A 23,473-nucleotide genomic window follows, 5' to 3' on the forward strand; every position below is an offset into this window, starting at 1 on the left:
GTGAATAAAGAGGGTTTCATCCTCCGATTCTATTGCACAAACAATAACAGCATTTTCTGTTTTATTCACTCCTGATTTTCATATTTATAGATAGATAGAGTCGGAGGATGAAACCCTCTTTCTTCGTCACATGCACACAGCAGAGCACACACAGTGAAATTGGTCCTCTGCATTTAACCCATCCTAGTACTAGGAGCAGTGGGCAGCTGTTGTGCAGCGCCCGGGCAGCAATGGGGTAGATGGATTGGAGGTGCCTTGCTCAAGGGCACCACAGCAGGGCCCAGTAGGTGAACTGGGACATCTCCAAGTAGCAGTCCACTTTCCATATCTTTCAAGTCTGTTCGGGGACTTGAACCGGCGACCCTACGATTCCCAGCCCAAGCCCCTACTGACTGAGCCACTGCATAAAAACATTCATTTTAAAGTTCCTAACAAAAACTAAGTCAAAACTTGAGCCACTATCCATGGAAACATTACCAATAAAAGGGAGCCTGTAGACACACAATGAATAAACTAGACAGAACTGTTTTTATTCTAAACTTAAATATCCAGGGAGGGAAATGCTACCAGCTGCACATCTTCAAACATCGACTGCACCAACATGCGATTTGGACGATAAACACTGACACTGCACCGGAGCAGCTAGGGTTGCATGTTTATAAGATCAGTCACCTCGTCTACAACGGCATACTGGGACCAAAGAGGTTCAGAAGAAAAGACATATTACAGAGCCGAGGGTGGGGGGGGTGGGGAAATATATATATACATATCATTTTTTATAAGATTATATTATTAATAAATTGTCGTTATTTCTTTAAAATAAATCCATGAGGAAAAACCTTCAATATTCAGATTTTTGAGCCTTTGATATTAGATTTCAGATTTTTTTGGGGCCAATTTATGCCTTTTTATTCACAGATTAATAATAAAAAATATACAATTATAACAGATTATTTATTTTCTCCTGCTTACCGCTTTAATGTCAGATAATATACAATTCTTTGCATAAATTAACTGCTTTAATCTCAAAGGATATCCATGTTTCTCACGTAAATTTAATTTGGTTATTCTAAGAAATATCACGTAATTGAACCGTTTTAATCTCAGGATATGCACCTTTAACTTTATTTACACTTTTAGTCTTTGGATATGTTTTGTTCAGATATTGCTCACCTCCCCTGGCTCTGTAATTAGATTTAGATTAGATTATATTTTGATACAAGACGCCGTTGTATAAGCGTGACTGAAGCAGCGCATAGAGAATAAATACCACGATCATTTCCTGATGATTGAATATGAAAATAAACGAGGTCTTTTAAAACACACGCACGGTAAAAAATGAAATGGTGAGCAGTGCATAGCAAAACCTGTAAATGTACAATCTCAACAATCGACGTAAATACAACACAGCTACAGGTACTGTACTGTAGAGGAGTCACCAGGAGGAGCAGGGAGCAGGAAGGTACCATTTACAGTAGGATGCAGTTTCTCTTTTTTCTCCACATGCATTTGACATTCATTCATCAGAAGCTGAAGAGTCCCCGCCTGAAGCACTCGGCTTTCTCAATAAAACAGAAGACCCACGCTTTGTCAAACAGATGATTTGTGATGAACGAGTCTTCTCTCGGTGGAAGGTGTTCTGTTGTTGGTTTAGGAATAAATAAAGGTTATTGGATTCATGTAGACTCCTCGCAGGCAGAGAAATAGCAGTGGCTGCAGATTTAAAGAGGCCCTATTATGGTTTCCCTTTCCTGTAGTGTGTTATAAAGGTTTTGGTGCATGTAAATGGTCTGCAAAGGCTAAAATCCCAAAGTTCCCTCCAGAAGGGGTTTGAAAATTGTCTTCTGTTTTCTATTTCATCCAATTAAGGTTCTAAAAAAAACACATGTTATAATTAATGTGAAAAAATGATTACAAAAAATTCAAAATGTAGGTTTTCCGATAAGGGGGGTTCCTTTCCCTGTAGCGTGTTATAAAGGGTTTGGTGCATGTAAATGGTCCTGCAAAGGCTAAAATCCCTCCAGAGGGAGTTCGAAAATTCTCTTCTGTTTTGTATTTCATCCAACTAAGGCCCTTATGTTATAATCAATGTGAACAAATGAAAAAAAGTAGGTATTCAGAAACTTCAGGGCACTGTTTTACTTCCAGAGGATTATTAACTGAGTGTGTGTGGATGAATTTGACTTAATCTCCCAGTTTTATTTCATTACAATTCCAATGATCGATGCCCTTTAAACTCACAGTATGTTGAGATGATGACATATTTAACCCTAAATAAACAATAAGGATACATATGATACAATGATTTTTACCATTACTAATGAACTCATGCTGTGTGTGAGGCAGTGAACGCCCCGCTGCATGAACTCTCTGGCTCTGTACACGCTACCTACACTACTCTTGCTTCCAGAGTCATCAGTCTACGTCTACGCTTGATCTTTACAATTTTCATATATGATCTGATAGAAAATATAAACTTTTATACAGTCAGGTATTAAACATCGCTAGTAATCCAAATATCCAGACCAGTTGTTCTTCATTACTGTTTGAAATGCTGCACCGGAGCTAATGGAGGGTTTAAGTATTTGACTTTAAAAAGAGAGATGTAAATAAAGTAAAGACTAGTGTGTGTTTGACTTCCTGTTCACACCTGAAATGGCAGTGCACACAGGGCTGTCATTATCTGTGATTTTCTCCAGTTAGATTACAGTGTATTTCCCTTCTGCCTGCTATAGATGACGCGCTCTCTGTTCCCGTTGCAGTGAGTGTCTCTGTGTGTGATCTTGGCACTTTGGTTGTTGGAGAGCAGAGTGAAAATGAAGTCGACATCCGACCAAATTCCTCTCCTACCAGGCCAGAGGGGAGGACAGCCTGGGGCTTCTGGGGTTTTCAGGGGTCTTGGTCTCACTGAGAGCTCTCTGCAAGACAAAAAAAACAAAACTCTCGTATGATTTATTTCTCCTTCTACTGTGTTACTTTCAGACTTGGCGAAGAGTTATTCCACAGACGGCAGCACTTTGCAGAGTAATTACTCGGTAGCTGCAGGCGGCTGTCAGCTGGATCCCTAATTGTTCTGGAAGTTTTGATTGTGCATTTATCAAAATATGAGTGGCTCACCTGCAGGTATAAGTCACATTATTTCTAGCTGCTTCTACGGACACAGCAGAGGAAAACAGTGCAGTATCAGCAAGCACAGCTCATTTTAGTCCAGGTGGAACCACAATGGGCTGCAGAAGGAGACTACAGGAGTTGCAGCAACCAATAAGACACAAGCAAACAAAAATAAATCAGGTGAAACTAATCATAATTAAGACCTGAGCTCACCTCAAACTTGCCGATGAACTCCGCGAAGATGCCGAAGAAGGACTCGGAGTTGGCAGACTTGCAGTCCTCTCCGAAGAACAAGGCCACTTTGGAGAACTCCTCCGTGGCTCGGGTCTGCAGAGACTCCAGAGACTGGATCGCAGGGTGGCTGTTCTCCAGGAAGCTCTGCGGATAAAACAAGGTCACACATTCAAGACTCATGACACTAATTATTACACATTAAAGTCAGCTTACTTGTGATGAGGGATTCTCAGCTAACAGAAACGTTAAACTGTCTTCTGTGGCTCTGAAAGACCTTTCCAAAGTTCCAGAAAGAACACTGATTTCTTCTCAGCTTTACACTCCAAAACAATTATAACAGACCATCTGATTTGTTAGAGATTTAAGAGAAGCTGGAGCTAGCTAGCTTAGCATAAAGACAGGACAGGCTTGATTTATTTGTGTACCAGGCCTGACTCATTTTTACAAACAAATGAAACAAACAAGATATAAAATGTGCTTATAGTTAGTTGTTCTTGACTCCAGACAAAGCCAGGCTAGCTATTTAGCCACGATTCAAGTCCCAATGCTAAGCTAAGCTAAACTGATAAAGCTTCATGTTATCGATTACAGAGAGAGGGGGATTGATCTTTGCATCTTAATGGCAAATAACAGCATTTGCACGTGTGTTTATGTAATGCTTTATGTCTGACGTGTATTCAATAATATTTAAAGATGTTGAGTACGCTCATGACGGAGGCGAAGTGGTCCTCGGAGGTGGGCGGGATCTTCAGACAGGCCTTCCTGATGTCCAGGATGGTGGAGTGAAGGTCAGTCAGTTCTGCAGTGATGGCCCTCTGGTTCACTGAAGGTTCATGGAAATATATGGAGATTAGTTTCCAAAACAATAAGAGAACCCACATTGTACGTGATAGGCTAAGGGGCGGGACATCTCTAAGTGGTTGACCAATAACAACAGAGCCGGCCAGCAAGAGCGGCCTGCGCTCTGGTTTCAGGCAGAGGGTGAAGAGGGGTGCTGCAGCACAGGCAGTATGAGAAACATAAAGAGCTTTTTGAGACAGTAGAGATACAAGACACAATATGTTTCTTAAAGGTTGTAAAACAGGTGCAGGGAACTGGCAAATCAGTAAAGAGACTACATCTACATGCATTAGATGCTTATAAACTGTTTCATCCCTCAGTGACGCCCAGCACAGTGTGTACTTCATTTGCATTTCACATGATAAAATGACTGCAGTCTTTTGCTAAATGATATTCCTGCAGGAGAGCAGAGTGTAAAGCCTCTGTAACATCATCGTACCCTTGGCGGCCAGAGGCACGGTGGTGAGGTCTCTGGAAAAGTTGAGCAGCTCGGGGAAGTGTTGGCACAGAGACTTGGCCAGAATGTGGAGGAAGGTGGACTTCCCGTCTACTGTTTTGGTTGTGCTTAGCTGAAACAAAAAGAGGAAAGAATGAATGCTAAAAGCTAATCGTAAGGAGAGCATATTGTGGTTGAAGCGCGGGAGTTTTTGCTCCACCTCGGTGAGGAAGTTGATCTTAAAACTGGTCGTCCGGTGGCTCTTGGGCTGCCCATTGTTCAGGTAATTCCCCATCGCAAGAACAAACTGTGGAAAGAAGAAACACTTCATGAGTGACATAAATAATATAAAGGGATTTCTCTTCCTTGCTCTGCGAGTTTACCTCCAGGATTTTGGCGAGCTTCTTGCTGCTCTTCAGCTCCACTGAAGCCTTGTAGATGTAATCGTACGCGACCTTCATCTCCTCCGTCCTCTCCTGCAGGGTGGTCTTGAAGTGGAGGCTCCGCAGACGTGTTTTATACTCGGGCACCATCAGCATCTGAAACACAAGGGAACATGTTTAGTCAGTTCATTTAATTTGGCTTTTTGTTTTACTTGAGTGCTGTTTAAGAAAGTACAAAGAGATGTGAAAAAATTCAAAATCTACAATATTTTTTTTGCCATTTTCTCAGGGTTTCTCTAGTTTTCTGGACCTGGAAGATGAACTGGTCGGGCTCGCTGAGTTTGGCCGGGTCCTGCTCGAACTGCTCGTACTGTTTGACCTCGTCCTCGTCGGGGGCGTACAGCAGCAGCTGCTTGATGTGGGTGGGCTCCAGCCGGTCGGTGGTCATGTTCATCAGGACCTGACGCAGCTCGGAGGTGGAGAGCTTCAAATGGGCGATGAGGATGGCTGCAGAGAGGAGGAGGAGGAGGAGGATTTACGTCTGTTTTTAAACATTACAAAGAGGATCGTTGTGTTCCCGACTGAGACAGAACCTTTAGTCTGATGATGTTTAATATCCCACTCTCTTTTATTCATTTGTGTAAGGCAGTTTGGGTGTATGGGCGTAAAGATAGCAGGAAAACCCTTGTTACCTGGGAAAGTGAACCCATTATTTATTGTATAATTGAATATAGTCTGCATAATATAACAGGGTCATATTACATTATTTTAAATAGAAGGAATATGTATTGCTTTTAAAAGTAAACTGGCAAAATTTGGGATGTTATTTGTAATCACTGTATTCAAAGTAATAAATATATAAGCAGGTTTTTGTTAGTCAGGTTTTTTAAAGTTACTTACAACATTTGTCAAAAGTGTCTGCAGTGGTTATATCTAGTTTTCATACCGTTGACTTCATGTATAGTTCACAGCTATATTTGAATGTCATGTTACTTCTTATTTTATTTTGGTTAATATTGTGTATAATGTATATATTACCACATGTTTCTCTAGGCTACATGCTGTATTTTAGGATTGTTTTGTTATTTGTGAATGACATCATCTGTTTTTAAAACCGTGCGCTCTTATTTTGAAATCAATATGTTTTTTTATCGACTTATTTTGAAAATGTTTTATTTTATCGACTCTTATTTTGAAATCAATATGTTTTTTATCGACTCTTATTTTGAAAAATGTTTATTTTATGGGTTCTTAGTTTGAAATACATTTCTTTTTTATGGGCTCTTTTTAAGAAACCCTCATGAATCCATGAGAAGAATTCATGAGTGCAGGTCATGTGATTGCAGTCACTTGAAGTAGATGTGATGGGGAGCCTCCCAGAATGCATTGGATTTGCAATAATGACATAGGTGTCGTTTTATGTGTTCCTGTATTGTTACAGAATAGCATTTTAATCCACATTGTTTCAACACCTCTGCCATTATTTCACACTTACATATGAGCTGTTGATACAACAAGGGATGTTGGTGCATGATGTCATCGAGCCTAACACAAGCATTCAATGAGGCTCTTGCTTTGGGATCACCAAGTGAAGACACGTTTTAATCAAGAGAAATGATTTATTCTCTAATAACAAATAGAAGAAGAAGAAGAAGTCAGAGTATCACAGTTATCAATGTGGAATTAAAAGTATAGCAGCAAGAAAGACATTTTACAGTAAAACAAGAAACTACAGGATACAGCAGGTCAAAACGTTTCACAGACGAAAGATGTTTCAAAAACAAATCGCTGAAGCATGATAATGTACTGCAGACTGTACATTTATACATTTTCAGATGCAAATGGCTCGCTCTCTTAGATGTATAATGAAAGAGAGTGGATCTTATTAGGATTTTAGATGAGAACATGCAGGTTATTGAGAAATAATTGCTGTAATATCACAATTATTTTTCACAATAATAGTTCCTACGGAAGCCCTGAGAGGCAAATGAAAGAGAAAATGCTCTCCTTTATTTTTTCTTTAGGATATTTTATTAATAAATGACTTGTTTTGGCAGGTTCGGAAAGTATAACACACTTTTCTAAATAAAAACGTATTTTTGACTTGCCTCTCAGGGCTTCTTACCTTTACTTATACATGTTATAATATACAGAAGTATCATAAACAATAACAGACAAAGTAAGAAACTGTGAGCAGAAATACATTCAAAAGAAAGACTGTCAAAAGGCCAACAGAGACAGAATATATGGCATTTAATTTGACATTCAAATGGGAGTTTGTACACTAATCATGTGTGTAGTAAAGCTGACTTTTAAGGTTTGATATTTATAATATCTTTTATAAATAGAACCAAAATCATGCTCATTGGGAAGGTTAGTCATGCACCAACATCCCTCGTAGTGTGACCACATTCACAGGTACTATTCAACAGAGATGAAAGTGGAACATTGTGCAGCACTGGATCACCAAAATAACACCAGTAACAATACAGGAAAACAGACCATTTGAGCATGATGCATGCTGGGAGGCTTCCCAACACACCTACCTCACTGCAATCTCATGTTCAGTAAATTTCAAAATAAGAGCGCCTTCTCAAGATCATTTCAATTAGGATAAACAAATCCAACTAAGATCAACGAACCAAATCAGTGTGATGAGGATTCATTTGAAGATAGCCTGAATTAGTTTAGCCACATTTGATTAACAGGGGTCTAAAAATAATGCAATAAAAAATGCTTCAGTCAAGAAAACAAATGGACAAACAACCTTCTTTTTCAGCACAGTGCATTGAGTATTAAAACACATAAAGGAACACAAAGTGTGTCTGTTCTTTGCATCAGTTACGTCTTTTACATCGGGTCACAGACTTACATCCACATCATGCCGCTTCTGTACAGACACCTCCAGTACAAAAGCTGTGTGACAAATCCAGTCCCGTGATTGCATAGTATGTGTAAACCCCCCCCATTGCGAAAGGGAAGCCATTATTGTGTTTGGATGGGCTTTTTATTGAGAGACCGTCAGCAGAGGTGAACATGTTTTGTAAACCATGTTTCTTTGTGATGGTAGTGTGGAAAGAAATGGACTGGTTTATGAGAACTAAAGAAATGCGTGAGTTTATTTAACCTTGTGTGTTTGGCAGAGGTCCATCGGGTCAATGGAGAAAAACTGTGTACGCGTTTGCACTTTTCAGCAGGTAATACACTGACTGATAAATAATCAAAATAAATAGAAATATCAAATATTATTAAAACATAAGAAGTAAGAATGTGCAAATAAAATATTATAAGATATTATTATTGCAGTATTATTATTATTACAAATGTTATTATTATTTTATATTATTATTATTTTATATTATTATTTTATATATTATTTTATTATTATTATTTATATTATTATTATTTTATATTATTATTATTTTATATTATTATTAAAATGTTCTTATTATTTTATATTATTATTATGACATAATTATAATTAATATAAAATATAATGAATTAAAAACATACATAATAAGATATTATTATGTATGTTTTTATTATTATTATTATAACAGCTTAATTATTAATAAATTCACATTTTGATATCAAATCTTATTTAACTTTTTATCGCACATTCTTACTTACTATGTTTCTATAAATATATATATTTTTAATTTAATTTACATTTTATTTTGTTCTATTCTAAAATGCCACATAACTCACGTTTCCCCCAAAATAAACACATCATTTCTGATTCTGTTTGTGGACAAGAACCTCATACTTCCTAAATAAATATCTCTGGTTATATCTGTCTCCTTGTTAGCCTCTGTAAAATACTTGTGTGTTATTTCCCAGTCGTATCAGAGACCTGACGCCTGAGCCTGCTGGAGGGACCTGGGGGGCCCATGTGTTTGTGGTACTTACAGGCGTTGTAGGCTTTCTTATGAGACAGAATCTCCACCACGTCTTTCTTTTTAAAGTTCTCCGGCTGGAAGGCTGGCTCTGGAGGAGACACTGGTAATATTAACAACAGTGTAAGGATCCGTTCTCCAAGCACCGGGGGTCCAAACACACACACACACCCACACACACACACGCTTACAAGCAAACACACAGGTGGCAGGGTGATGGGTTAATAACACAGCTCTGCCATTTGTGTGCCGCTAGAGGCCATATCGACTGGGAAAAGTACAATAAATACCAGTAAATTTAATGTTTTCTGAGGCAGAGCTGTGTTATTACTAAACTCTGTCAACATATCAGAGCAGGCGGGGGTGGGAGGGGGTTATGGTGCCTTATGGAGAATGGATTTGATGAACAGGTGAAAGGAGCAGCTCCAAAACAGGTTATGGAGAACATCACAACTGTGAAGGTACAAACAAAACAGCAGATCAACAGATAAATACATTTTAAACTCGATAAAGTAAAATCATGTCTTTAATGACGGTGTAAAATGTATTTTTGAAACCCTTTTTAAGGAGTTTAGTCGCATTATCCTTGCTAAACCCTTTTTCCCCGACCTAACTCACAGATACAACTTTTTTTTAATAGGTTAGAAGTAATACCCTGGCCTGTCAAAACAAAACAACTGGTTTTAAGTCAGGATAGAAAACAATTAAATCACCTTGTTTGTTTTGTAATTTGCCTCTCAGGGCTCCCGTACAATAACGACGCAGCAGGAGAAAGGATGACCACGAGCACACAGATACTTACTGGATTGGCGTTGAGTCCCAAAGTGCAGATCAAGATCCAAATACTTCACCATGTCAGTGAGCTTGTCGTAGTCCGAGTCCTCTCCGAGCTAGGCACACACACACACACACACACTCTTTAATATCCAGTCACACAGTCTGGGCTTAATTTGTTATTCAAAGGAGTCTGATTTATTCATGTCGGATCGGGTTATAAAGCAGGACCAGAACGTTGGATAAACGACCCACCATGTACTCTATTTACAAAAACAAAATGTGTCCTACATGCTGCTGTGACTCATCAGAGAAACAACAGACTGCATGAGTAGGCCTTTCCAAATATGGAAAGAGAAATGTAGGAGGAGTGAGAAACTTCTCAGCCGAGGTGGGAAGATTCACAAGTTATCTGTTTACTGTATTCACTGATTTCTTCGGACGTGACTTTTTAATTTAATCACGTCTCAGGCTAATGAAATGGACTCACCTGACCCCATATGGTTCCCTCAGAGTTCTCCACCTGCTCCCAGCGCAGACGCTTCACACTCATGTGGTTGGTGTCCGAGGCGTGGCCCGGTTTGGGCAGCGGAGGCGGCTCACAGGGTGGAGGCAGAGGAGGAGGTGGAGGCGGTGGTGCCTTGGAGAACAAAAAAATGTTTTATTTATCAGTTGTTTTGTTTTTTTAGAACAAATACAGCAGATAAACTATATAAATAGCAGGAAGTGCAGAAAGTTCTACAGCAGAAGTGGTGCTTTAAAGGTGTCCTATTTCAACTATATATTACAGGTGTCAGATATACACGAAACATGTCTCTGTAGAATTTGGCTGAACAGATCATTGCAGCATCCCATAAACCCCTCTGTTTCCGCCCAAAGTGCTGATTCTGTGTCTGTTGCTTTAAATGCTAATGAGATGCTGCTGGCCACGCCCCTCTGAGAGATGATTGGTTTAAAAAAACACCATGGTGCTCTAGGAGGAGATTGGGGTGATAAGCTGGGCAGGTGTTACCCTGGTTAGTTAGTGATTGCACAACTCAAAAAAACATTGTGACATCACAAAGTAGCCAAAATCTGATCAGCTCTCTTTCAGACAGGTTTGTATAAAGATGGACCAGGACAAAAAGAGAGAGAGAATCTTAATTCCTGAGACTTTCCGAGTCTCCTAACAGAAACGGAACACATAGTTATGAATAAAGGGTATGGAAAAGTGGATTTTGCGTAATAGGTGACTTTGAAGTTACTGTGAACAGAGGATATTACGCCTGGTCAAACAGGCTCACTGTAAGAAAGGTAAAGCTGTGAGAATATTCTAAATATAGCGTACACTGAAACTAATATTGGTGTTTAAAATGTGGGCTTTTATACAGTAGGTGGCTACAGCAATACATGTCTAAGCGAGTTGATTCTTGTTTGGATTTGGAAAAGGACTGAAAGATGTAATTTAGAGTCTGGAAACACGTGACAGAAGCAAAGAGCAGGTGAGCGTCTTGTTCTCTTCCATTTGCACATATAATGTGAGCCGAGTATAGAAACAATACTTGAAAGTAATTGCTTGCATGACGTCAATTTGTGACGCTTCTGTTGCTAGGTGCTCACTGCTGCACAACAATTTAAACATCTGGTCATATAGAGGCCTTTCTGTAGGTTTCTATAGGTGTTAGTGCATGTAAAGGGTCACAGGCTAACATTTAGCTTTCTGAACATCAAATGTAAATGCAGATGTTACCTGTTGCGACTGCTGTTCCTCCTGAGGGGGGTCATAGGTTTTGATGTGGGTGGGGAGGGTGGAGTGGGAGGCTGGAGGTTTGGAGAGCAGCGAGGAGCCGGGGCCGCCTTGGCTCTGGCACTGGGAGGAGTTGTGGTCGTGGAGGGAGGGCGGCAGCGGGCCCTGGTAGCTGTGCTGGTGGTGGAGCTGGTGGTGCCTCTGCAGGACGAGCTGGCTGGGTCTCAGCGGTGCGGGGGAGGGCTGGGGGGACGGCTGCAGGAGGGGCTGGGGCTGGCTGTGCTGCCGGGGGAGGTAGCAGGGGCGGGACGGCTGCGAGGACCGCAGGGTGGTGTGGCCGTGCGAGAGCCGGGTGGAGGTGGTGGTGGTCTGGAAGCGCTGGTGAGGAGTCTCCACTTCCTCTCTGGAGGGGTGGTGGAGAGGGGAGCGGCTGGAGAGGAGGGTCCTGGGAGGGGGCGGCGGCGGAGGGATGATGGGGTGGTGTGGCTGGAAGGGCATCCGGCTGCGGGGGACGTGCTCAGGGGAGAATCGGACAGGAGGTAAGGGGTCCGTGAACTGCACAGGGGGCGGGATGAGACCCTGGAAAGGTGGGGGAGGCGGGGGGCTCTGGGTGGGAGGTGGAGGGATGGGTTCTGACCCGGAGGAGTAGGACGGGGAGGAGGCGTCGTCGCTGCTGCTGTGATCCTCGCTGCTGCCGCTGCTGAGCTTCCGGGGCATGAAGCCCACTTCCTGGTCCTCCTGGAAACTCATCTAGGGGGGGGGGGGAAGCACCGTCAGACCAGACCAGACCCTTCATTTACTTCAATACAAATAAAAGACTAAATAATTTGCCTTATGACTTATTTTTTTTGTTATACTTGTGCTTATTAAGTCTTTCCTTTACCTACTTATGGGACAGAAAGTACGGAAGCCCTGAGAGGCAAATGAGATTACTTTTTGGGGGATGAAGTACGTAGTTTTCTCTGTGTTTTTGATACAAAAACCAAATAGAAAAAAGGTGTTGACAGTAGTGAAAGTGTTTTTCTTATACTCATTTTTAAATAGTTTCCCATAGGACTTTTTGATCCAGATTGTTTTGTATTTTTTTACCATTTCTAAATAAAAAATGGCAAAAAAAAAACAGTATTTTAGCACCACAAATGTTTAAATGATCTTACCTAAAATGACCTGTCAAAACATTTTTCTCTGGTCAACATACGACTCAAAAATATGGAACTTAAAGATTATATCTTGACAAAATATTGTGTCTTATAACAACGTTTTTATCTCAATTGCTTCTCAAGTATTCTGCAGCAAAGCCGTAAAAAATGAAATGAGATATCCTTATTTTAAACACATGCTCTTAAATATTATCAGTCCTCAAACCCACCATATATATCTTCCCTGACAGAGACAAAAGCTTTAATGTTTGTTTGATGATTTCACGACAGCCAGCGTCTTATTATAACCTCAGATAAAATTAGACTCTACTGTATAAACTGAGGATTTACTTACAGGCACCCCTCTTCTTCTGAAACCATGACAACCACCTTCATATATCTGTTCATGTGACACAAGTGTTCATTGTAGCGTACATTAGAGCGGCTCTAATGTCAACATGCAACACTACAACGTCATTAAAATGCATACATGTGCTAATTTCACAAGCTGTATAGGCTAATGCACAACGGTAATGTGTCCTGTGAATGCTGCTTTATGTTATACATTATCAATGCTGAGGTAGCACATGGACCAGCATTGCTTTGGCACATAACAGGAGGAAAATGACACCCAACAGTTTCACAATTTCTGGCCATGAAGGGATGGTATAGTAGTACTGGCACGAGATACAGACTGTTAGTCATTCTGCTCACAACCTCAATTTTACTGAGGTTTCACAACTCATTTAATATCCTCACTATTCCCAGCCTCATGATACCTTTACGTGATCTATACGAGTTACTACAAGTAGCCCCGATGATTCATGCAAGGTTTGAAGGAGCAGATGAGATATATGACAATGTAAACTGTAAGCTTTGGTTAGTGTGGATTTTTTAAAAAACGAATCAAATCACTCGTAGCACATTCAGCATTAAAGGTGCTTTAGTTACTGGTTTATCACTAGAGTCTGGTAGAAAAGGCTGTCTGATGCAAGGTAAATATCCTTAATATAGCTTACACTTAAACTGATATAGATTTATTGTAGTCGGGTCTTTCTTATAGGTGTTTCAAATACATTTAGCTTATGTGCAAATACCTCTGTTTCTGTAACATGTGGCCGTGTCGACCTTTATCTACTGTATGTACACTTTGGATAAGTACCTCATACAACCCCAAATTATCCCTTGAACACTTTCTATACCAAGTAACAATGAACTCTACAATCAGGAACGACTACTATTGAGTCAAAGGGTAAATTTGCTGGTTGAAACCATCATTAATTTATTAGACATCTTAAACTTTTCAGCTACGTACTTTATATAACCGCCTTTAAACCAACCCGAAGCATCCCTTTACTAAAACAAAGCATATGTGTATTTATAACCACAGATTGAAATGCAGTATGTCGTTCTTCCTCACCTCCTCGTAGTCGTTCTCCCCGTGCACAAAGTCGTCCACCAGCGTGACCCGGTGCCCCAGCTGCTCGCTCAGAGCGTCCAGGAACTTGTCGGTGTCCCGGCTGCGCGGCGGGCGTGAGAACGTGAACAGCTTCTTGCGGCGGGTCAGCGTGTTGGGCCCGCCGTCCGAGTGCTGAGGGGAGGCGGGGGGGCTCTCCAGGCACACGTAGGGGTTGGAGTCCACGCTGCTCTGGTGGTGGATCTCGTACACGGGAGTCGGGAGAGGCTCCTTCCAGGACAGGGAGAGGCCGGACTTACGGTTACCTGTAAAGGACGGGAGAAGCTGCTGTTTTTTGGCGCTCACTCTGCAGGCGTTTCAACCAGAGCATAATTAATTGGACAACTTACATATTGAGCTTTTTTATTCCCTCAACAAAAATGACATGTGATATTTTCGAGCCATGTTGTGGCCTTGGGGATCCTTGATAGGTAGCCATGGCAACACATGCCTAAACTGCACATATAGGTTGACATCACATTCAGTGGTTTCTCATGCCATGTTCGCATCAGATTGGGTAAAACCAACTAATTTAAACATCCGCATTGATGTTGTTAATGTTAAATCAGCCATAAACACAAAGCTGGGGATGAGAGGGAAGATATTTAAAGGGACAGAACTTGTTGAATCAGTGACCGGGTCAGGATTTCTGAGAAGAGAAATTCCTGTTGAATTTTTCTCAATTATAGTGTAGCTAAGACATCTTTATGGCGGATATCTCCAACATAGCTCACACTAAAACCATTCTGATTGATAAAAAGCACTACTGGGTAGGAGGGGAAGTATTTGGTTTTTGAGTTTTTTACCCATATATGTGACATGTTTAGTAATTCAGTGGATCTTATGCCATGTTTTGACCACTCTCCATCAAATATACATGTTTCCCCCAGTCAGCAGCTTGTATTTACAGGAACTTTCCCAGGATTTGAACCATGGCATAATGTGCCATTGAGGCCTAAACCTAAAGGGCACATTGTTTATGAACCACTGGTGAATGCATGTGTCTGAAAGCTTGTGTGTGTTATTGTGTGTGTGTGTGTGTTGTGTGTGTGTGTGTGTGTGTGTGTGTGTGTGTGTGTGTGTGTGTGTGTGTGTGTGTGTGTGTGTGTGTGTGTGTGTGTGTGTGTGTGTGTCTGCCCCAGAGTACCTTTGAGAGGGGGGAGTGTGAGGGGGGAAAGAGGGCGCCCGTAGGCCTCAGTCTGTCCCGGGCCCTCGGGCTCCCCTGAGGAGCCGCCCTGCAGCGGAGACACACCCTTTCCTGCGTAAACGTTCTCCAGCTCCGTGTAAACCCCTGTCATCTACGGGTGGAGGCATGATCAGCTGTTAGCACACAAATCGCCACACATTCCCTTTGAAGGTCTGCTGGGCTTGCAAATTTGCCAGGACGTGGGAATTTACGAGCAGACCTTCAAACGATGTGAGGCCAGAAAGCACAGATACCTACATGATTGAGGTCAGGGGACTCGGGGAAGGAGGTCCCGTCTCCTGACTGCCTCTCCTCCGGGCTCCCGGATTCATCCACATGAATTCCTAAAGCACAACAAGGCATGAAGAGTGACACACAGACTTCCATCCAACCCCCCCAAGAGAGGAGAGAGGATGAAGCAGAGGTAAACAAGGTGGTGGAAGGAGCAACAAGCTTCTGGAGCGATGGTGATTGAAAAGCATGAATGAAATCAGCTGGAGATATCACTACATGTCCTTCAGAGAACATTAGAGAAAGCTGAGATATGGACTTATTCTATGAATGAATGGCGGCCATTTCTTTCTCTTTTGTAGCCTTCATACGTCCACAGAGGATTCACTGAGCACAATATCTTTCCAACAACAGTCACAGACGTTCACACCTGGGAGATGACAGGTGCGAACACTGCCTTATTAGTGACTGCTTTTCAGACGCCTGGTCTAGGGAATATTGAGTAAACTGCTGAAAGGATTCCCTTTACTGTCTCAGATTGTTCTTGTGTGTCGAGTAATTCCACTAAAAATAAGATTCAATGTCATTACAGAACCAAATAACATACTCATTTTACAGTTGTTAATGTTCTTAAACCTGCAATAACGGGCTTTTGTGATCCAGAATGTAGCTGGAGAGCTATTGAAACCACACCTGTGGAGATTACACTGATCATATGCGGCGTACCCATTCCCAGGTGAGTCCCGATGATGCAGTCGTCAGAGCTCCTCTCTCGGGTGAGGTTGCGGAACGACGTCCCCGTCACCCTCATGGAGCTGCTCCGCCGGTGGTGCTGCTCCGGGCTGACGTCAGGCTCCAAAACAGCTGCAAAAAAACCCCCAAAAAAACACCACACATTTTATTTCTTTATCGTTTTTTTATTTAATCATTTTATTTATTTTTATTTATTTTCAATTTAGTTTGTTTTGTTTTTTTTACATTGTTATTATTTTATTTTGGGGTATTTTTTTATTTATTCATCTTAAATATTTGTATTTATTTTTATTGAATTTTTGTGTATTTTTTTCAATTTAATGGGATTTTTTTTCTGAGCATCTGAGAGTAATAAAGTAATCTCATTCTGATATTCAGCATCGCCTTTCGTTTTGCAAATTATGTACAGCCGCTCGTTCCTCCCTGTGTTAATTAATTAATAAAAACAACCTTACAGTTAATCTAACATCAGGTCGTTGATGAAAAACTCCTTGATTTTCAATTAAATCACACACTTTTAATTGTGTTTTTCTACCTCACATGTCAACCACATCCAACAAGCGTCTTATTGACCGAGTGCTGATACTGGTTAATTGTTTCCATGTTGGGTTTTGTGCCTCACCGCTGCTCTTGAAGCCCAGGAAGCGTGACAGCTTCCCCTGGCAGCGCTCCTGCTCGTCGTACGTCAGTAGCTGGTAAATGAACTGCCAGATCAGCTGTTTGGCCGGAGTGTCCAACACCGGAAACACGTCCACAATCAGAGTGTCCACATTCCTGCAAACACACACACACACACACACACACACACACACACACACACGCACACACACACACAGCCTCCTTTTACACATTGTTATATAAGCAAACCCCCGTGCTAAATCATTGCCATAAGATGTAAGGATTTGGCTTCTGTAACGACACATATAGCAGAGAATGGGTAAGCGAATATGAAGAAGTGGGAGGATAACAGGGATGACAGTAATGCCTTCAGGGGTTAGTACTGTATGCACACACTGCAGAATAGATGCTTTGCTTATAATCCTGCAGAATCAAACATTTGCATCATCTGCAAATCTCATTCCATATGTCTTTCTCAACCCTTCACCCTGGAGAAAATGAAATCTGAGCCTAATGGGAATCATAACCCCTCTGTTTAGCCATGTGCATGTTTTTGTCGTCGCTGCTTCGTGGTTTTTCTCCTCTGCTGCATTAAGAGCTTTCTGCAGACTGTTATATATCCAATATGGTAAAAATAGTTTCCCAGGCAACAGCTACATTTCTGTCAATGTCAGCTACCGGGTTAATGGAGTCTTGAAAAATGCTGAAACTTTCAGTGAGATATTTTCCTGCAGCCTCTTTCTTCTATGTGGAGCGTACGTCACAATAGACTGATGGTTCCAAGTGAGGCGGCTCTGGGATGTTCCGTCAGATTTCCGTCAGAACTATCAAATATTTCTGAAACAACATCTCTCTTCTGTCCATATTACATCCCCGATCTCTCTTCTACTTACTCAATATTGCATTGTTGCATACTGCAGATGTTCTGACTCCTTAAAGGGGCCCCTATTATGCTTTATGGGGCTTTCCTGTAGCGTGTTATATTAGGTTTTTGTGCTCGTACATGGGCTGCAGAAAATACAAATATGAACCTGAAAATTAGCAGAATAGGGCCCTTTAAACCGTAGTTATTTCCTTTCCCTCCCACTGACCTGTGCTGGAAGAAGGTCTCCAGGGACTTGCAGACGGTGTATCTCTCCTGGATGGTGAGCAGGTGCTCCAGCTGCTGGCTGAAGGTCCGTCCGTGGACTTTGATGCTCGGGGGGAGGATCTCTGCCACCCACTGCAGAGAGCTGAGGGCTGGAGACCTGAGAGGGTTTAATCATACTTTAATTCCTACATGTTTATTCACTAATGTTTGTTTCTCCTTCGTTCTGCAACACCCGGTGTCATTTAACAGTGAGGTCTGAGGTTTAGTGGAGGATTGATGTGCATTTTTCTTTAAATGTAATCTATTATTATTATTTCTGTATACTTTATGATATATCTTATTTATAATGAACGTTTGTTTTCTATTTCTTTCCCTGAGCTTGCACACCCCCCACACTTCTGTGCTTTTTTAAAAAATCCATACACCGTACACACTCCCCTCCACTGTTTGTGTTTGGATCACACACACACACACACACACACACACACACACACACACACACACACACACACACACACACACACACACACACACACACACACACACACACACACACACCAAGATCAAAATCAACAAGACACCTTACATAACTGTCTCTTATTCCCTGTGTAAATATTGATATCCGGCCTGTATTGACTCGTATTGTCTTCCTCTTGTAATAAAAACAGAGACTGTGGTTGGTGTGCACGTCCCTGCAGACTAGGGGCTGCTGGGTAATTTCAAATCCAAATGTCAGGTGTGTTGTTGGTGTGTATTGACCTGGAGCGAGGCATTGTGGTGGGGGCTCGGATCGGGGATTCCTCCGGGTCGTTTTGTTCTGAGGAGAACTCAGACGGCCCGTCCTCCACCACCAGAGTGGGCATCGCCCCGCTGCCCTGCAGCATGGACACCACCTTCTCATGGGAGCAGTTCCTGCAAAGAGAGAGAGAATGTGAGAGGGAAGGAAGTAAACAAATGGAGAGTCGGTGGACTTTTAGCTTTATATCAGATGGATTGAAGAAAGTAAATCTGAAGACACCAAGAATGATATATTTAGGAGGTCCTTAGCAATTTTGGGGACGGTCATCCCTTAAAACAAAGAATCATCTCTAGCTATAAAGGTCTTCCAGTTGGAAGATTCTTAAATCCAATCACGGCTCAATTTAAATACAAGGTATCACAGATATCACATTGTTGATGTAGATAATGAGGTAATTAGCTTTTGATCTTGAGATAACATGATTAAGGAAAGGTATTTGCAGGGATTTAAAACACCTGAGATAAGGACAGGAACACCTCTCTCTTGGTAGAAACCGTACACCATCTGCTCTCTTTGTAAAGACGACACTGATAGCTCCGACCTGTCTTGTTCTTTATTTTCTTCCTCCCTCTGGTGAACAACTCCCACAGTTTTCCCGATCACCTCCTACTGCTGCAGCACCGTGTTATCAGGCAGAGCAGCGAAATTATACAGCGCCAATCAAACCCGTACATCAGGCAGCCATGGGAACAGATTCTGCTCCCACATGGCGGCTATCAGGGTGGTGCAACACGCTACACTGAGACTTCACACAGCACCGCCTGATGTATGGATAGATAAACTGTATTTTCTGAGTTTGTAAAGGGAAAATTCAATTTCATACATCCTGGATTTCTTATCTGCACTCCCACACACACTAAAACATCAAGAGGCAGTAGGTCCAGAAGTTTTAAAGTCCACACAAGAAGTACTCCTACAAAGAAAAGGTTAAATAAAGGCTGTGTTCACGTGCATCGGCCCAAACAAGGTTAAAGGTAGCGCCTGACTTCCAGAATAGTCTGACATTTGGATTATTTCTCATATAACTCCTGGCAGGAAAGTGCATATGTTTATTTTCCAAAATATGGAATTATTCAGCAGCTCTGTTTGATTTTTCCCACAGTTTTTGCCAATTAGGTTTATGCATGTTAATGGTAGCACTTGCTATGATGCTCGTGCCTCTAATGCATCAATGACAAGTTATATTCTGCTTACAGCACTGCAGGTTTAAAGACACGAGCACTCATACATACTGATAATGCTTTGAAAACAGTGAAATATAAAGCTACATAAAGTTCTATGTAGTATCTTTTTTGTCAGTCTTGTCAGTTTTTTCATTGTATTCATTTCTCTACAATAAGTCTTGGAGAGTATGCAAAGACAAAATGCTACTACAAAAAAAAACAATACAAAAATAATAATAATAATAAAAATAAGTGTAAAAAAATGAAAATGAATGGAGAATAAACCAAAGTAAAATAATAAACTTCAGGTTTTGTCTAAACCGGGAACAAAAGGTGTCTTTTTTCTGTAGAGGAAGTAAAGAAACCTTAACTCTGGATTTATTTGTTGTTTGAGGTGCAATATTTGACTCAGCAGTTTAAGTTGCTGGATTGTAAATGCTTTTGCCTGTGGGCTACATTCAAATTTGGGGAGATTGATGGACTGTCGATTTGAATGAATGACTTCAAAATGACACTATTATTTTCCGCTTGACTCTAATGCAGTGTTTTTGCCAGAAGTGACGTAAGCGCCTCTAGACAAAACCCTGTAATCTTATTCATTGAAGACAAACCTCATGTCCAATCCATTGAGGAAGAGGATGCGGTCGCCGGTTTTCAGTCCACATTCCTCAGCAGGACTGTCTGCAAGAGACACAAAAGATGGCAGAAAATCAAACATCAATCAGGGTTTATAAAAAGCATCCCGGCTAACAAGGAGCGCTGAACAGACGGGCAGGAAGAGGGTGACTAATGTGAGGCTGTCAATCTGACATGCACCATAATGAGAAGATCTTCATGCTTAATTATCATTACGTAAAGAAACAGTGCTGTCAAAACATCCCCGCTCAGACTGCACCGTCCCACCTCCTCATCCGTCAACACACTGCTGGATTTCACTCACAAGGAATCATTTTTATTTTCTTTACCAAATATCAGGAAATAACAATCTCTTTAATTATGCAAAACTCACATCCCTTTGGCAGAGTTACTGCAGACCACTGTACACGTTTAGCTGATGCTTTAACTCAAGCCAGAAGAAATTCTGCTTTAACATTATCTTTCAGTAGGAAAGACCTTTGATTTATTTGTTTTTTATATTGATTTATTATTTTTTAATATTTATTTTGATTTATTTGTTTTTTTATATTGATTTATTATTTTTTAATATTTATTTTTGATTTATTTGGTTTTTATATTTGATTTATTATTTTTTAATATCTATTTTTGATTTATTTGTTTTTATATTTGTTTGTTTTTTTATATTGATTTATTATTTTTTAATATTTATTTTTGATTTATTTGTTTTTTTATATTGATTTATTATTTTTTAATATTTATTTTTGATTTATTTGGTTTTTATATTTGATTTATTATTTTTTAATATCTATTTTTGATTTATTTGTTTTTTTATATTTGATTTATTATTTTTTAATATTTATTTTTGATTTATTTGGTTTTTATATTTGATTTATTATTTTTTAATATTTATTTTGGATTTATTTGTTTTTTTATATTGATTTTTTTTATCTATTATTTTTTTATATTATTTATTTGATTTATTTATAAAAATTGTTATGATTTATTAGTTTTATATATTTTTTGTTAATTGATTTGTTTTTTACATATTTGTATTAATTGACTTTTTTTTTCGTTTTATTGATTTACTTGTATTACTATTTATTTCACTCTAAAATGAATCGAGCATATTTTACTCCCGGGATAAGATAGAACTGCTTTTTATTTCTCATTCTGGTTCTGATTCCTGTGATAACGTCATTGTGTCCACATCCAAAGGCCACGACACAGATTTGAAATCACAGTGTTTAGTGGTTTCCTGTTTATCAGAAAAGGATCTGTGTTCAGATCACGATGAGAGACCTGCTCTCCACCCCCACCATCTCCATATCATCCTCCATAAGGCCCACTGAGTCAGCGCTGGCCGCTTCAGCACATGATGGTGGGAGATAATGGTGGGCGGGAATGGTGCCGTCATCAAAAAAACACACGCACACACACACACACACACACACACACACACACACACACACACACACACACACACACACACACACACCTCCCTCATCACCACTGAGGAATGTGGCAAACTCCCTCACCAGTAAGTTCACAGCCTCTCATGTCTGGTACTTTTGTTTGGGAGAGCAATAACAGCTAATTAAAAAGCCCTTTATTGCAGGAAATTAAATCAAATGGAAGTCATTATTATTTTCACTAAATGCTCTTTCATGAGCTAATTTTAGAGTTGAATTTTTCTGCAAATAATGTCTCTGGTAAAAAGCAGCAAGAGGTGTTTCATCCGAAACGCCCTTAAGGGAAGTCACTCACCTGTGGACTCTAATGATCAATGTAATAAAAGCAAGAAGAGTGCAGATATCTTCCAGGTGTGCCCCTCAAACAATAAAGATTTGAAAGTAACTCATTTATATCATCCTAGTATGCTCTTTGGGGTTTCCCCCTCTCCTGTATATAGGTTTGTGTGCATGTAAATAGTCTGGAAAGGCTAACATCCCTCCAGAGGGAGTTTCTCTCCCACACGCTCTGCCAACTGGCTAAAACGCCTCCATTGGACTCCTTTGTTTACTTCAGGAACACTCATGCTTCAATTGGCTAGCGCTCAGACACATTGTACGTGATAGGCTAAGGGACGAGACATCTCTAAGAGGTTGACTAATCACAACAGAGCCGGGCCAGCGAACCAATCAGAGCAGACTGGGCTCTGGTTTCAGACAGAGGGTGGAAAGAGGAGCTTCAGCACAGGCAGTGTGAGACAAATAAAGAGCTTTTTGAACATTAAAGCATGGAGACAAAAGGTATGAAGTATGACCACGTGATGAATTATGTAATTTTAATATAAAACATCCCAATTTATTTTATACCTCGATTGTAATATTGCATCGTGACAACTCAAGTTTATATCGACATTAAAATAAACATGATTGTAGATGTTTGTAACTAATTGCTTTAAGTGTCTGTTCCTGCACAGAACGACCTGTGCTGAGTGTTTTCCTTTCATTGGTGAGTCACGATAATACACACACACACACACACACACACACACACACACACACACACACACACACACACACACACACACACACACACACACACACACACACACACACACACACACACACACACACACACACACACACACACACACACACACACACACATACACCTAACACCAGCGGCTGGCACCACTCATCCACAGAAAACACACCAGCCAACACAGATCAACCATTGGGTCACAGCACCTCATCCACACTCACACTCTCACACACACACACACACACACACACACACACACACACACACACACACACACACACACACACACACACACACACACACACACACACACACACACACACACACACACACACACACACACACACACACACACACACAGAGGGAGGAATCCATCAGGACTGTGAGTGTTTTTTAAAACAGAAGCAGTACCTGGGATCACGGAGTCGAGGCAGACGGGGGCGTGACCTCGCAGCGTGAAGCCGAAGTTCTTCTTGCCCCGGTACACACGAACGATCCTGAGGAGAAAATCAGCAAAAGAATCAGAAACAGAA

At 40.8% G+C, this 23,473-nt stretch overlaps 1 protein-coding gene across 1 annotated transcript in view; it reads right to left on the reverse strand.

Annotated features, from left to right (window-relative positions):
• Positions 1-412: 412 nt before the first annotated feature.
• grid2ipb (glutamate receptor, ionotropic, delta 2 (Grid2) interacting protein, b) overlaps positions 413-23,473 on the reverse strand; it is a 41,615-nt gene continuing 18,554 nt past the window's right edge. The window contains exons 6-25 of the mRNA XM_063892538.1: positions 23,352-23,437; positions 20,447-20,516; positions 18,633-18,785; positions 17,875-18,030; positions 16,788-16,939; positions 16,139-16,276; positions 15,440-15,525; positions 15,143-15,293; positions 13,960-14,261; positions 11,404-12,150; positions 10,165-10,314; positions 9,703-9,790; positions 8,914-9,003; positions 5,315-5,511; positions 5,005-5,160; positions 4,842-4,928; positions 4,625-4,754; positions 4,050-4,168; positions 3,325-3,489; positions 413-2,918 (exon numbers count right to left, since the gene is read on the reverse strand). Coding sequence (XP_063748608.1) covers positions 2,847-2,918; positions 3,325-3,489; positions 4,050-4,168; positions 4,625-4,754; positions 4,842-4,928; positions 5,005-5,160; positions 5,315-5,511; positions 8,914-9,003; positions 9,703-9,790; positions 10,165-10,314; positions 11,404-12,150; positions 13,960-14,261; positions 15,143-15,293; positions 15,440-15,525; positions 16,139-16,276; positions 16,788-16,939; positions 17,875-18,030; positions 18,633-18,785; positions 20,447-20,516; positions 23,352-23,437 — 3,295 coding nt within the window. The 3' untranslated portion in view covers positions 413-2,846. The remainder of the gene's footprint in view (positions 2,919-3,324; positions 3,490-4,049; positions 4,169-4,624; positions 4,755-4,841; positions 4,929-5,004; positions 5,161-5,314; positions 5,512-8,913; positions 9,004-9,702; positions 9,791-10,164; positions 10,315-11,403; positions 12,151-13,959; positions 14,262-15,142; positions 15,294-15,439; positions 15,526-16,138; positions 16,277-16,787; positions 16,940-17,874; positions 18,031-18,632; positions 18,786-20,446; positions 20,517-23,351; positions 23,438-23,473) is intronic.

The sequence above is a fragment of the Eleginops maclovinus genome, chromosome 10 (genome assembly GCF_036324505.1).
Source record: "Eleginops maclovinus isolate JMC-PN-2008 ecotype Puerto Natales chromosome 10, JC_Emac_rtc_rv5, whole genome shotgun sequence".
In the NCBI taxonomy this organism is placed as follows: domain Eukaryota; kingdom Metazoa; phylum Chordata; class Actinopteri; order Perciformes; family Eleginopidae; genus Eleginops; species Eleginops maclovinus.